General features: G+C 38.3%; 1 protein-coding gene across 3 annotated transcripts in view; it reads left to right on the forward strand.

Annotated features, from left to right (window-relative positions):
• ppp1r9a (protein phosphatase 1, regulatory subunit 9A) overlaps positions 1–14,824 on the forward strand; it is a 259,164-nt gene that overhangs the window by 176,232 nt on the left and 68,108 nt on the right. For all 3 annotated transcript variants that reach the window (XM_039736777.1, XM_039736779.1, XM_039736778.1), the window contains exons 8-10: positions 6,028–6,081; positions 13,126–13,355; positions 13,461–13,557. In XM_039736777.1, coding sequence (XP_039592711.1) covers positions 6,028–6,081; positions 13,126–13,355; positions 13,461–13,557 — 381 coding nt within the window. The remainder of the gene's footprint in view (positions 1–6,027; positions 6,082–13,125; positions 13,356–13,460; positions 13,558–14,824) is intronic.

Consider the following 14,824-nt stretch of genomic DNA (forward strand, 5'->3'; position numbering starts at 1 on the left):
ATTTGAATTTTTACCTTAATTGAAATACTTTTTTTTTAAGTTTTTTTTCTGATGCTTTAAGCAATTTTGATAGAGACTGTTCAACAAAAGGATAAAAGGAAAAACAAAAGAATATATTATTTAAGGACAAAATTTAATTTTTAAATATTAGATTTTTTTTTTCTTAGTTTGATCCCATTTTTTTTATAAAATTGAAAACCATTTATGGTGTTACCTTTATTTGTAAATTAAGTCCATGCGCCTATCCTTCTCCACAAAAATCTCTGTCACTTTCTTCTAAAATTCCCTCCTTATTTTCGTTTAGTTTTAAAAATCTTAATCTTCAATTTTGGCAGTCAGTCTTAACAAAAAATAAAAATAAATGGACTGCTGCAGTGCAGTTGACTTTCTAATATCACTAACTTATACAGCATCTGCATAGAAGAACAGCAGCAACAATCATCTGTTGTGCTTACATGTGCCCCCTTCAGGGCAGTACTGTACTGTCTACCTCACCGTGCCTTCTCACTGCAGTTTTATGTCCGATCAGCAAGACTAAATATGTCACACACATTCACTAAAGATATTAGTCAGACTGTGGAAAATCAGGATGTATAATAAACGTGCCTGCAAACATTATATTGGTGACATACAGAGAGACAGCCACACACACACACGCCAATTGCATGCATTAGCCCAGTGTGTGAGGGATAGCGCAGTCCGAGGTGAGGTGAGGTGAGGCTCGTCTCACCGCTACCGCACCTTGCATTTCTCTACTGTATTTGAACAGGAAATGTACAAATTCAGTGATTTTGACTATAAAAATGATCACAATTATTGCAATCATACAGAAAAAAAATGTATAGCACAGACCAGTGGACAAATTTATTTTATGTTATCATTTTTTTTTTTTACTTTTCATGATGACAGGTGAGGCTCTGCCTCATCTGCCTCCAGTGACTGTACGTCCCTGATCAGAAGATATATTTTGAAAGTAAATGAGCCCTAAATTTAGCTGGAAGACACTGTAACTATTTAAGAACAAGAGTTATTTGGTAATACAACTCAGTTGTAGTAGTGATCCTTTAAACAATGTTTTAAATTAACTGGAAACTCCAAACAGAACAATTTCAACAGGCTGTGAATAATGCATTACAGTAGTTTTTTTAATAGAAATTGGTTTTCTTCAGTGTATCCTTCATTCAATGAAGTCTTCATTTTTCCATGTATATTTTTTAACTGAACAAGCCAGTTTTTAGCCAATAAATGTTATGTTTTGTAAACAGAAGGCTAGAGTCAAAAATAATGCCTATGTTAGTGCTGAGGCAGTAAAGACTTCTAAGACTACATAGTTAAATGAAAGGATCTTATTTCTGTTGTTACTACAGTATATAAAATAATTAATAACATTTTCATGTGTTTTCTAGTGGCCATGGCCATGTTGTTTGTAGAAGCAACACCCACTGCCACTTGTCATGATTTGGGTAATTTACATTTTTATTTATAAGATCGTCTTTAGCAGTTTTCTTAATTTTTGTAAATATCATTATTGGGTTTTTTTGTGGTACACATTCATATAATGGAATTTATTTGTAGGCTGGAGTTGTTTTCAGTTATCTATATACAATATATATAAAGCTAAGGGTTGTCTATCACACAAAAATCTGTTAATGACAGGTCTTTGAAACTTGATCTTGGTCTCATCGAAAGCTTATGATGAGACATATGTAACACAGCCCATGAACTGAAGGAGCAAGCTACCATATCCACAGAATTGGGCTTCAAGTCCTTCTCATTGCAATTGGCAACGTGCCCTAGCTGACAGGAAATGAAAAGACGTGAGCATGTGGTGTTGCTGACAGGAAAAAACCATGGCAACCTCTGTTAATAGTAAAGCAGGCTGATTGATTGTTTTCATCATTCACTCAGAGTGTAGAAGCAAGTTATACTGTACATGACCTAAGTATTTGAGGTGAGTGCTTCCTCCACTAAGTCATTGGGCTTCAACTCCTTCACACAACAAGCAGCATTATGGCAACATGATATGGCTGTAAAGAAAATCATGGATGTGCAAGCATGCGAAATGTCCACCAGAAAAAGACCCGCGGGGACATCGGCTGGCAGTGAATGTCATTGTAGCAACCAAAACAGAGTAATCTGGGTGCCGCATTTCATGAGAGATGCTTCTTCCAAGAAGCTTTGGTCTGAGTGTTTCTAGTTGAGAATAATTTTATATTGTTTTCATTACCATAGTGGGGTGCCGCCATTTTATGCTACTATTGTCAATATGTGATGACAGTTGCTAAGGGGTGCAGTCCAAGAATTTGGGCAGTTAACGTCATTGGTGAATCTCTGTAAAGATTATCCCATTACATATATCAAAATATGAGTTTTGTGGATAACTTTGTCTGTCCATATAGTAGTGCTATTTAGATTTCCTGGTTCCTGACTTTGACTTCTGCTTCTTGGTTTGATCTTTGGCTTATGATTTTTTAATTTTCATTTTAATTAGAAGCAGATAACATTGCATAAAATCAAATCAAAGGGAACAAAACAAAATATAACCCCCACCCATGAGAAAGAGAGGAGAGCCAACAACCAAAGCTACTCTTTAAAAGCAGCAAGAAAGGAAGAGTATCCTGTCATATTTTAAAAAGGTTTTGAACAAATCTTGTGAGTGAGAATTAGATTTTTCCCCATTTCAAATAGTATAAAACATCAGTTAACCACTGACTTGAGAGTGGTGGATTAGGATTCTTCCAGTTAAGTAAGATAAGTCTACTTGCCAGTAGTGAGGTAAAGGCAATTACACTTTGTTTGTCCTTCTCCACTTTAAGCCTATCTGGGAATACACCAAACACAGCTGTCAATGGATTAGGAGTGACACCAAGATTGTCTAATAGGCATTTAAAGATTTTTGTCCAAAATGTTGTTAATTTGCTGTACGCCCAGAACATGTCTAATGATTTCTAATCAGAGTAAAGATGAGCAAGCCAGAAGTTGTAACTAAGAATCAAGCTCAGCTTTTTTCTTCTGGCCCCTTCCATTCTTTTTGATTGCCTGTCTTAGTGTGAGGCATAATACTAGTCATGTGACTCATTACCAAGTGTAGCCCTACCAATTATTTAGTTACTCAAGAATAAGAGATGGAATATACAGCAACCTGTGTTTTAAGATCACAAAGCAGTAGCCTGGATGGTGCTCTCATTAGTCTACCAAGCAATTTTGCATCCTTATATTAGGATTAAAATATAATGTCCATCTCAGTTTGGATTGAGACTATTTCACTTCAGAAGTCCAGGCCTTTCTCAAAACTCATCTCAGTTATTTACATATGTGCTTTTAAGTATAAGGCAAGTTGCTAACACAGTCTGCTATAAAATATGTTCCCTAAACTTCTGAGTGGAGATGCGTGGTGACATCCATTTATAAAATCCATGACTCATTTCAATTAGTGTCTGGGCTTTGAATTTCAATGTTCAGACTTATCAGAACAATAAGATAATCTCCTTGAGCAGTTTCATTTGCTTTTTTTTAGGTCTTCTAGATTTGATGATTTTCCCTGTAAAAGATTTTGCTTTCAATCTGCCCACTTTGCTTTGTGTCACTCACAGCATAATTGTTCTTCAAACAGTTGGACAGAATTGTGAGAACCTGATACAATTAGCATTTTGACATGTACTTGGGGTCTGCATGGTGATGCAGTGGTGGCTCTGTTACCTCGCAGAAAGGAGACCAGGGTTCACTTTCCAGGTCCTCCCTTTTTTGAGTTTGCTTGGAGTTTGTTCTCTCCATATCTGTGTGGTTTTCCTCCACGTCCAAAGACAAAAGGGTTAAGTGAATTGGGGACCTTAAATTGACCCTAGTGTGTGACTGGGGTGTGTAGGTGTGTGTTCTTCCTGTGATGAATTGTCACCATGTCCAGGTTTTGTTCAAACTTTTTGCCCTATACCACCTAGGATAGGCTCCAGCAACCCCCTGCAACCATGTTCAGGACTTCACAGGTTAAAAATGACTGACTGACATGTACTTGGAATTCTAACATTCCACACCATGGAATCACCTACCACTACTCAGTTTCAATAGATGTGCTTCAGAGTACCAGTTCTGAAATTGTAACCTAAGAGCCAGGGACATTTATTCACTTCTTTAGACCCCCACATCTTACTGTTACTCAGTCAACCTGTTAGTGAATTGGTGCTGCTGATTGACAATGCTCAGACAACAATGAAGTTTGAAAATACAGTTGCCAACTGAGAAATGGATGGAGTATCAAAAGAAACTGAGTCAATCCCATTTTCATTTTGCCTAAGAACTATTGAGTTTCTAGTGCAGTTTGTCAAAGCATATTTTCCCAAATAACTGCAAATTAACTTTTTTTTTGGCAACTAAACCAATGTTTCATGATGTCAAGAAAAGCTAAGCTGAAAATATTACAGGACACAAAATGAAAATGTGCCCTTAACGAGTAGAGTATAATCTGAGTTAATACAGTATTTAGTCTTGATTCACACTAAACTGATTGGCTTTGATTTGTATATCAGTGGAGAACAAGCATGTCAGGATTTCTCAGTGTGAAGAAGTGGAGTGCCACTAATTTCATGTTATTGCTGTGATTCATTCATGTAAGATCAGCTGAGTGTGAACTTTTACATTTTTTTGCTACTAGTTGGCTGTTAGCTTAATTTGGCATCTGCTTCTGCTGGCAGCACAATCAGTCTGCCGTGGTTTTTCTCTCCTGGTGAGGTACTTGTGTATTCATTTTTGTTATCTGGATTTCAAAGGGAAGCATCCATCTTCATACCTTTACGCAAATTGATCTGTCACAACATCACAATTTACAAATGACCTACAGAGCTAAACAAATGTAAAACATCTTTTGAGCAAGCTGTTTGAGCAGTGTTAATATTAAAATTATCCAGTGAAACTACTTTATCTTCATTTATAACCACGCCAGAATAAAGGTTTCTAATTTTATTAATGGTTTAAGGGATCTGTAAATTTGTAATATAATAGCATGATTCATCTATCCATTATCCAACCTTCTATATCCTAACCACAGGGTCATAGGGGTCTGCTGGAGCCAAACCCAGCAAGCACAGGGCACAAGGCAGTAAACAAACCCCGGGCAGGGCGCCAGCCCACCAAAGTAACATGATTCAGTTTAACATCAAGTGGTACACTAAAGAGTTTTAGTTCATCTGTATTTATAAGTAACTTACAGTTCATTAAATATGATGATAATTGGTCACAGTAATTGGTGATTTATGTAAAAATCTATGTAAAAAAGGCTTTCATTAAGGGGATGGTATATGAAAGACATATTTTAAAGATTTGCTTGTGAGATTCCCAAGACTTTGGATGGAGGTGCTCTAATGCCACATTACTTGTGTTGACTGTGAGTGCTAATAGCAGCTGATGTTCCCACTTCAAGATTCAAATCTCAGACTCTTTCTTTCCACTCTTTTACTCTTAGTAGGCTCACTTGGTTTATTTCAACATCAAGAAGTTGTTGTCTTAGTCATTCTTATCTTCTGTGATGCTGTCCTTTAGATAAAAATCTTTTTATCAAATTAATTTATTTTGTGTATATACCTGTATGTATTGCATGAATATTTTATCTTTTAAAAAGCTTGGCTACCATTACTTGTAATTGTTGGCTTAGATCTCTTATCTGAATATTTTGCTTACACCCTGCAGAATAATATGTCAGTGCTTTCTACAAGCTGTAAAATTATAATATATAAACAAATAAAGCTGCAGCAGTTTAGCAATTATAAAGTACATGCTGACAGTATTAATGGTAATTAACCTACTGAGGTAATTTTTGTTTACTAAAATGCATAATGCAACTTATATTTTAATTACATTTTCTTTGGACAAAACAATAAATATTTTTCCTGTTGCATACTAAATTCCATCTTGCTGAAATGCAGTTCTCTTAACAGGATTTCTACGACAAAGTGGAACAGGCATATGCAGAGAATTATGGTAAAACTAGTTTGGTTAACATTGGCATTGACTTCGTTTTTTTAATATTGTTTTCAGCTACAAATAAAGCATGCTGTGACTGAAGCTGAAATTCAAAAGTTAAAGAACAAGGTAAGAATAATGCTTTGCATTGAGTAACAGAATATTGCATTTGATCAGTTAGACTTAAGTACAGTATTTATTGTATGTTATCAAAGTTCAATACACTAGTCGATCACTATATTTATCACATTTGTTGAGTAAAACACAAATATCATCTTTGAATTTCATTCTCTGAAAAACATTAGACAGCAGTTAGATATTATGAAATATAAATTGTGCTTCATATAATACCCCCCAGAGTGAAAGATTTAAATGAATAGCTACCCAAAGGTATCCTGAAATCCCTTTAGATTATTTTTCAGTGGGAGAGGGAGACTGCATGTTTTTCATGTTTTGTCACATGTTAAGTTGACTTGAATAATTAGCAAGTCATCTCTGATGAATCATCAAGTAGAGGGGTCCTTTCATTGGATTGGCTGGCCCAGCACTGACTCAGCAGTGGAATGGCCAATAGGGGTAGGCAGGTTGATGGCCGAGGTCTCCAGGACTCTGAACAAATCCAAATCGTATTATGTGATATTATCTACTGTTGAATTTCGCTCTGTACTTGTAATATTTCTATTGCACTATTATGTTGTATTGTATTGTATTTACCCCCTTTTTTATACACCCACTGCACGCCCATCCTACTTGGAAATGGGTTTCTCTTTTTAACTGGCTTTCCCAAGTTTTCTTCCATTTTTTTCCCTGCAAGGGTTTTTTTTGGAAGTTTTTCATTGTCTTCTTAAAGAGTCAAGGCTGGGGGGCTGTCAAAAGGAGGGGCCTGTTAAAGCCCATTGCGGCACTTCTTGTGTGATTTTGGGCTATACAAAAATAAATTGTATTGTATTGTATTGTAAATGCAATTTGTGCACAAGTAATGTAATAGCCCACAACCTAACCGGTAAATATCAAGTGTTTTCTGAAAATGATATTGGTATTCGTATAATAAGCAGAATACAGAACACATGTTTATGAGGGAACTGAAATGGAACAAATACTGTGTGTGATTTGTGTTAAATTCATTTATTACTATACAAACTCTATGGTTTTGATTTTGGATGTGTAGTGACAATATAGCGGTTGCGAATAACCTCCAGCAGATATGAATTCAGCTGTAGTCACTAACAAACTATGTTATGCCTGCTACAAGACAACCTGAGGCAAACCCAGCCAAGCTGTGCTGTTACCTGTCAGTTTAGACTTGAAAATATTTTGAAGTCATTCATTACCAAATTACCTCTGAATTGAAATGTACTTGACTTCAAGATGCACTCTTCAGCCTTTGGAAACTAAAAATGACACCTTTTCACTATCTTCTGCTTTGAATTAGCTAATTTCCATTGCTTTTCAATCAGAACAGTTAGGAGCAAAACATTTTCAAAAGATCTTACATTATATACAATCTGTACTATCGTGCTTTTATGAACCAGCATTTCTTGAGTCAATGTTCACTGTTTCTTTCTTAAATGATTTTTAAACTACTCATAATCAAGTGGATCAAGCTAAATTAATTTTCAGTAAGGACTTACTGGAATGCTGGTTTTGCTTAAATGAATTTGGATTTACTTTGTACTTGTGTATGTTTCAGATCTCCTCTTCCGTTACAGACTAACAGGCACTAATCTAATAAAACTGAATAGAGGAATTGTAACAGTGAGACACCAGTTTATTGCAAGGCACACTTGCAGAGACAATCACATTTGTTAATACTGAGTTATTTAATCTATGTTAAATGTGAGAAAATCAAGTACCTGGAGAAAACCCACACAAATTCAGTTGGCTGGAAGACCCTGCAAATTGAAATCATAAAGTGTGCCAAAAATCGAATCCAAGGGTCTGGTGGTGCTAGACAGCAGTGCTAACCATTTCACCACAGTGCTCTCGCGGGACAGCACAAGTGAATGACAAAACCAGATTTCTTCAGAGACAATTGATAACCCTTTTAATATTCGTGTATACTGTAGACTGATTTTGTGCTGTTCTGTCCTATAATTCAGAAGATATTACATTTTAATCTCATGGTAGTGTAAATTAAAATGAGTTTGGTGTGTAAATGTTATTCAGATTAACATTTGATTGAGCATCTTTCAGTGCCATATTTATGATTTTCAGGTCCTGGTTTCTTTGCCTCTGAGTATGCAGTGCAGTATTAGGCACCTATATAAATTTGAGTAAAAAGAAATTAATTTCTTGCCATGATGGGAACAACTATTTACAATTAGATAATATTCGCATACTTTCTGTGGCCTGTGTAGTTTAATGTGTTTTCACTTGAATGCTGCTGTCTGAATATTAGTGTGATGGGGTTATAAATATGCATTCATTGGATTATAAACATAAGCCACAGATATTAAAAGGAAAGTGCATCTTAAATTCATGTTTATAAGTACAGTAACTAAAAAGGCCTCCAAATCAAGTACAGATACCTCCTTACTCAGACTGTCATTTATTCATCTATATTCTTACGTTACATCTAAAATATAAAAGTATTAAAAATATAAAATCAATTAAAATATGAAATTAGTTGTCTGTACTATTCAACAAGACTCTGCTGTGGTTTCATTTGCCGAAAGAATAATTTAGCACTTTTATTTGTCCTTCCTTGTCTTATTGCTGTTCACCTTCCTTAGCGTTACAGAAGCATCTCTGAGTCATGTAGTGATAATGAGTGGATTTCTGGGTCAATTAAGAGAGATGTGTTATTGTCTTTTCATTTACATTTACAAAGCTAGCTTTTTTAACTTTCTTCATAAAAAAGATTACAAAAATGATTCTTCAAAAAGGATGAATACATGTTTTCTGCTATTGTCTTTTCCATGAAAGAAGATTGGCAGTTTACTTCTTCATCTTCCGGCTCCTCCCATTAGGTGTTGCCACAGCTGATCATCTTTTTCCATATCGCCCTGTCTTCTACATCTCGCTCTGTCACACCCATCACTTTCATGTTCTCTCCCACCACATCCATAAACCTCCTTTTAGGCCTTCATCTTTTCCTCTTACCTGGCAGCTCGATATTTAACATCCTTTGCCCAATATACCCAGCATCTCTCCTCTGCACATATCCAGACCAACTCAATCTCACCTCTCTGAGCCGACCCTCTAATGCACTCATTTCTAATCATGTCCATCCTCATCACACCCAATGTAAATCTTAGCGTCTCCAACCAATATAACATAGTTAGTCTCACTACCGTCCTGTGGCTCTTCCCTTTCACCCTTGCTGATAACTGTCTGTCACAAATTACTCCTGACACTGTTCTTCACCCATTCCACACTGCCTACACTGTCTTTTTCACCTCTTTTCCACAATCCCCATTACTCTGTACTGTTGATCTCAAGTATTTAAACTCATCCACCTTCGCCAACTCTACTCCCTGCATCCTCACCATTCCACTGACCTCCCCCTCATTTACATACATGTATTCTGTCTTGTTCCTACTGACCATCATGTGGTGTTATGGGTCCACAGCTCTCTCAGCAAAAGCCAGTTTCAGCGGGTTTCAGGGCGATTTGCGGTGTGGGCGTTTTTCACCTAGTGCACAGGTGAGGGACTGCCCACATCAGTGATTGTTCCTGGGGCTGCTAATGTGCTGCAGCTGCTATGGCCTCCCTCAATATATAGAAGCGCGAGTCAGCTAGGAGAGGAAGAACAAGGAAAAGGAAGAAAAATGAACGGAAAAAGAGAGACGGAGGTTGCTGGAAGGAAGTGAGGAGAAAGCCGGTGAGAGAGAGAGAGCGCGAAAACTAACGAGTGAGCAAGAGCATGCTCGAGTGCAGCTGGACTGTGGGCCCTAGCGAGGTGTGTAGTTAACACTGAGGGCAGTCGATTGTAGTTGCTCCCGCTGAGCATTTGGAGAAGAGCGGGAGTGACTAGTGAGGATGGTGGCTCACCATGGAAGACAGTGGGAGTCAGGAGACTTAGGCGTGTAATCTCCAGCATGGGAGTCCTGGCCGTTTGGAGAGAAGCTAAGTCATGGTCTGGGATTAGAGTACGAACGAAGCTAGGATCGGACGGCCTCCAGACCTTTGTGAGTGTGTGAGAGACAGCTGCAGAGAGAGCGTCTCGCCTGTTGCAAAGCCCAAACGAGAGAAGCAGGTGAGACGCTAGTTTAAAAGAGGCACCGGGCTTGTAATTGGTTTTTAGAAGACTGCTTCCTGCTTTGCGTTTTAACCTCGTTTTTAAAGGATTGTTTTTTGTTTCTAATGATTTTAACCTCCACAATTTTACTGTTTTTATGGATTATTTATTTAATGAAGACTTTGTAGAAGGCACTGCACTTTATTTATGTTGAATACTTTGATTTGGACATTGTTTTGTTGGATTTTTAATAGAAGCACTTTGTATCATCCCCTTGCTATGTTGCCTCACTGTCTAGCTCATCTCTGTAACATTATTGACGGTGTTGTGTTCAAGGGCTCCCGAATAGCCGATGGGAGCATGGAGCTGAACCTGCATTGTCACACTTCATTCCTCGCCTATGTAGAGCATATCTCCTCCTCTCCTCTCTCTCCTCAACCTGCTCCCTACTCTCGCTGCAGATCACAATGTCATCAGCAAACATCATAGTCCAAGGGGACACCTGTCTAATCTCATCTGTCAACCTGTCTATCACCATTGCAAATAAGAAAGGGCTCAGAGCCGATCCCTGATGTAATCCTATCTCTATGTTGAATGCATCCGTCCTACCACAGACCTCACCATTGTCACACTTCCCTCATACAAATCCTGTACGACTCTTACATACTTCTCTGCCACTCCTGACTTCCTCATACAATACCACAACTCTTCTCGAAGCACCCTGTCAAATGCTTCCTCCAGGTCCACAAAGACACAATGCAACTCCTTCTGGTCTTCTCTATATTTTTCCATCAACATCCTCAGAGCAAACATTGCATCTGCTGTGCTCTTTCTTGGCATTAAACTATGATGCTGCTCACTAATCATCATCTCCATTTTTAACCTAGCTTCCACTACTCTTTCCATTAACTTCTTGCTGTGGCTCATCAATTTTATCCCCCTGTAGATACTACAGCTCTGCACATCCTCCTTACTCTTAAAAATCGGTACCAGTACACTTCTCCACTCCTCAGGCATCCTCTTACTTTCCAAGATTCCATTAAACAATCTGGTCAAAAACTCCAATGTCATCTCTCCTAAAGTCCTCCATGCCTCCACAGGTATGTCATCTGGACCAACAGCCTTTTCATTCTTTATACTCTTCATTGCTGTCCTTACTTCCTCCTTGCTAATCTGTTGCACTTCCTGATTCACTATCTCCACATCATCCAACCTTCTCTCTCTCTCATTCTATTCATTCATCAGCCTCTCAAAGTACTCTTTCCATCTTCTCAACACACCCTCTTCGTTTGTTAGTATGTTTCCATCTTTATCCTTTATTACCCTAACCTGCTGCACATCTTTCCCAGCTCGGTCCCTCTGTCTAGCCATTCGGTACAGGTCCTTTTCTCCCTCTTCAGTGTCCAACCTCTCATACAACTCATCATATGCCTTTTCTTTAGCATTCTCCACCTCTCTCTTCACCTTGCGCCTTATCTCCTTGTACTCTTGTCTACTTTCTGCATCTCTCTGACTATGCTATTTCTTCTTCGCCATTCTCTTCCTCTGTATACTCTACTGTACTTCCCCATTCCACTACCAGTTTTCCTTTTCCTCCTTCTTCTGTCCAGATGTCACGCCAAGCACCCTTCTTGTTGACAGCCTTTCTACTTCTGCTGTAGTTGTCTAGCTGTTTGGTAACTCTTCATTGCCACCCAGTGCCTGTCATACCTCCTCCCTAAACTCAAGTTTGCATTCTTCCTTTTTCAACTTCTACCATTTGATGCTTGGCTCTGCTCTCACTCTCTTCTCCTTGATCTGCAACGTCATCCTACAGACCACCATTTTATGCTGTCTAACTACACTTTCCCCTGCCACCACTTTACAATCTTTAATCTCCTTCAGATTGACTATTCTGCATAGGATATAATCTACCTGTGTGCATCTTCCTCCACTCTTGTATGTCACCATATGTTCCTCCCTTTTCTTAAAATACATATTCACCACAGCCATCCCTATCCTTTTTTGCCAAATCCACTATCATCTGACCTTCTTCCTTCATTCCTCTCCTTGACACCATACCTACCCATCACGTCCTCATCTCCTCTGTTCCCTTCACCAACATGTCCATTGATATCCACTCCAATCACCACTTTCTGTCCCTTGGGTACACTGTTGATCACTTCATCCAACTCACTCCAGAAATCTTCTTTCTCATCCATCGCACACCCAACTTGCGGGGCATATGCACTAACAACATTCATCATCATGCTTCGAATTTCCAGCCTCATAATCATTACTCTGTCTGACATTGTTTTCACTTCCAAAACACTCTTGACATACTGTTCCTTCAGAATAACCTCTTACACCCCTTCTCCATCATATTGGCTAACTCTCTCCCCTTACCAGTCATGCTGCCAACATTCATATTTCCTACCCTAAGTTCCACTCTCTTTACCTTCCTCCTCCCCACTTTCTTGTAGACACGTCTCCCCCCTATTCTTCTTCTTATTTGGCCAGCAGTAGCCCAATTTCCGCAAGTACCCTGTTGGCTAACAGTACTGGTGGCAGTCATTGTTAACCAGTGACTCGACTGATCCGGTATGTAAATCTGTATTGTTGTCCGCATGTTGATCTGGCAAAATTTTCACACTGGATGCCCTTCCTGACGTAACCCTTCCCATTTATCCGAGCTTGGGACTGATATGAAGAAACGCACTTGTTTGTGCATCCCTTGTGGCTGGGTTTTTCTCCTCTAGTAATGATTAGCTCTTCTATTTATATTGTAGGTTTTTTGCTTCTGGCTTTTGCTTTATGCTTGTGCCTATACATACATGAAAAACTATATAGATTAAAATGGATCTAGTTGTCTTCTAAGGGTGCAGGACATACTGTATACTATGCTGTTTAAACCAATGACACTGTACAGAATGTGCTTCTTTGTTTGCGTGCCAATTTATTAATCTAAACAATGAATTGCTTACTTATTTTTAATAATGGCTTTCTCTTATTAGCTTCAGGCAGTAGAAAATGAGAAGGTTCGATGGGAACATGAAAAATCTCAATTGCAAAAGAGCATTGAAGGAAACAAAGACCGGATGCTGAAACTTGAGAGTTACTGGATTGAAGCTCAGTCTCTTTGCCATACTGTGAATGAGCACCTGAAAGAAACTCAAAGTCAATATCAAGCCTTAGAAAAAAAATACAACAAGGCTAAGAAGCTTATAAAGGACTTTCAACAAAAGTAAGAATTGTTGTAATTTACTTTTTTTTTTAGTTTAGTTTACTGTTCATTAAATTGTATGTCACATTGATGTGACCGATTTTAACAGCTTGATTTCTGTGGCAGGGAAATTGATTTTATAAAACGAGAAGAAGCTGAAAGGAAGAAGTTTGAAGATACTGAAAAATCCCACTTGATAGAGATGCAGACTTTACAAGCAAGGGTAATGTTAATGAGTTTTAAAGGAATGCTTCCCATTGACAACTTTTTACATCTTCTACATTATGCGCTACAATTGTATGGAAGGAGTTATGCCACAAATGTGGTTAAGCACATTCAGAAACACTCAGTAGTCATGGAATTCTGACATTTCATCCATTTGTCAATTTACCAACTTGCTTTATCCAGTCCAGGCCTGCTGAAGAGTAAATCTCAGCAGCATTGGACACAAGGAAACAATACACACACCCAGACTTCTTCACTTTGAGCTTTTTTAATCCCAAATCAACAAAATCTACACATACAGCATTTGAGAAAAGGAAATAAAGCCAGAAATTACATAAAGAAAATCTTACAAATTTCAGCCTATAACCATTGAGCTATGAGGAAGCAGCAGGAACTGATATGCCATATTTCTGAATTTGTAGACCTCAAACATCAAAGCATTTTTATGTGAAATCTTTGAATTATTCTTATTCTTTGCATTATATATGTTACGGCCAAAACCTGAAGTTCAGCCAGTTCCTGAATTGGCTGGCCGTTTCGCATTTTGGCCGAGAGGTGTGGCCAAAGTCCGAATTACTAGAAATGACCAGCGTATATGCTAATTTGGCTGGCCATTTTGCGAAGTGGTGAAAACTCCCTGGCCAAAATCCAATGCGCTGATGCAAGACTGTCCACTCAAGGTGAGAAGATGCTTAAAAACTTTCAGATGCAGATTCAGATGTGAGTTTTCCATTCTGCACGAGAAACTGCACAAGGCGGGTCTTGTTCAGAAAGCGGACGCCACTGTAGATGGCCTTCCCTTTGCCTAAACACTAACCTTAAGGTCAATAAAATAGGTCCCTGATGTTAAGTCACTATTTTAGGGCTAAAATGATAACAGAAATGTGAAACCTACTTATATACCTAATTTTAATTATTGTAAAACAACCAAGTGGCGTCCGCTTTCTGAACAAGATCTGCCAAGGCTACACTTGATGCAATTGCACCACTAAGTGTGCAACATATCTCTGTGTATATATACACTCACCTAAAGGATTATTAGGAACACCTGTTCAATTTCTCATTAATGCAATTATCTAGTCAACCAATCACATGGCAGTTGCTTCAATGCATTTAGGGGTGTGGTCCTGGTCAAGACAATCTCCTGAACTCCAAACTGAATGTCAGAATGGGAAAGAAAGGTGATTTAAGCAATTTTGAGCGTGGCATGGTTGTTGGTGCCAGACGGGCCGGTCTGAGTATTTCACAATCTGCTCAGTTACTGG

This window comes from Polypterus senegalus, chromosome 15, assembly GCF_016835505.1.
Source record: "Polypterus senegalus isolate Bchr_013 chromosome 15, ASM1683550v1, whole genome shotgun sequence".
Lineage (NCBI taxonomy): Eukaryota > Metazoa > Chordata > Cladistia > Polypteriformes > Polypteridae > Polypterus > Polypterus senegalus.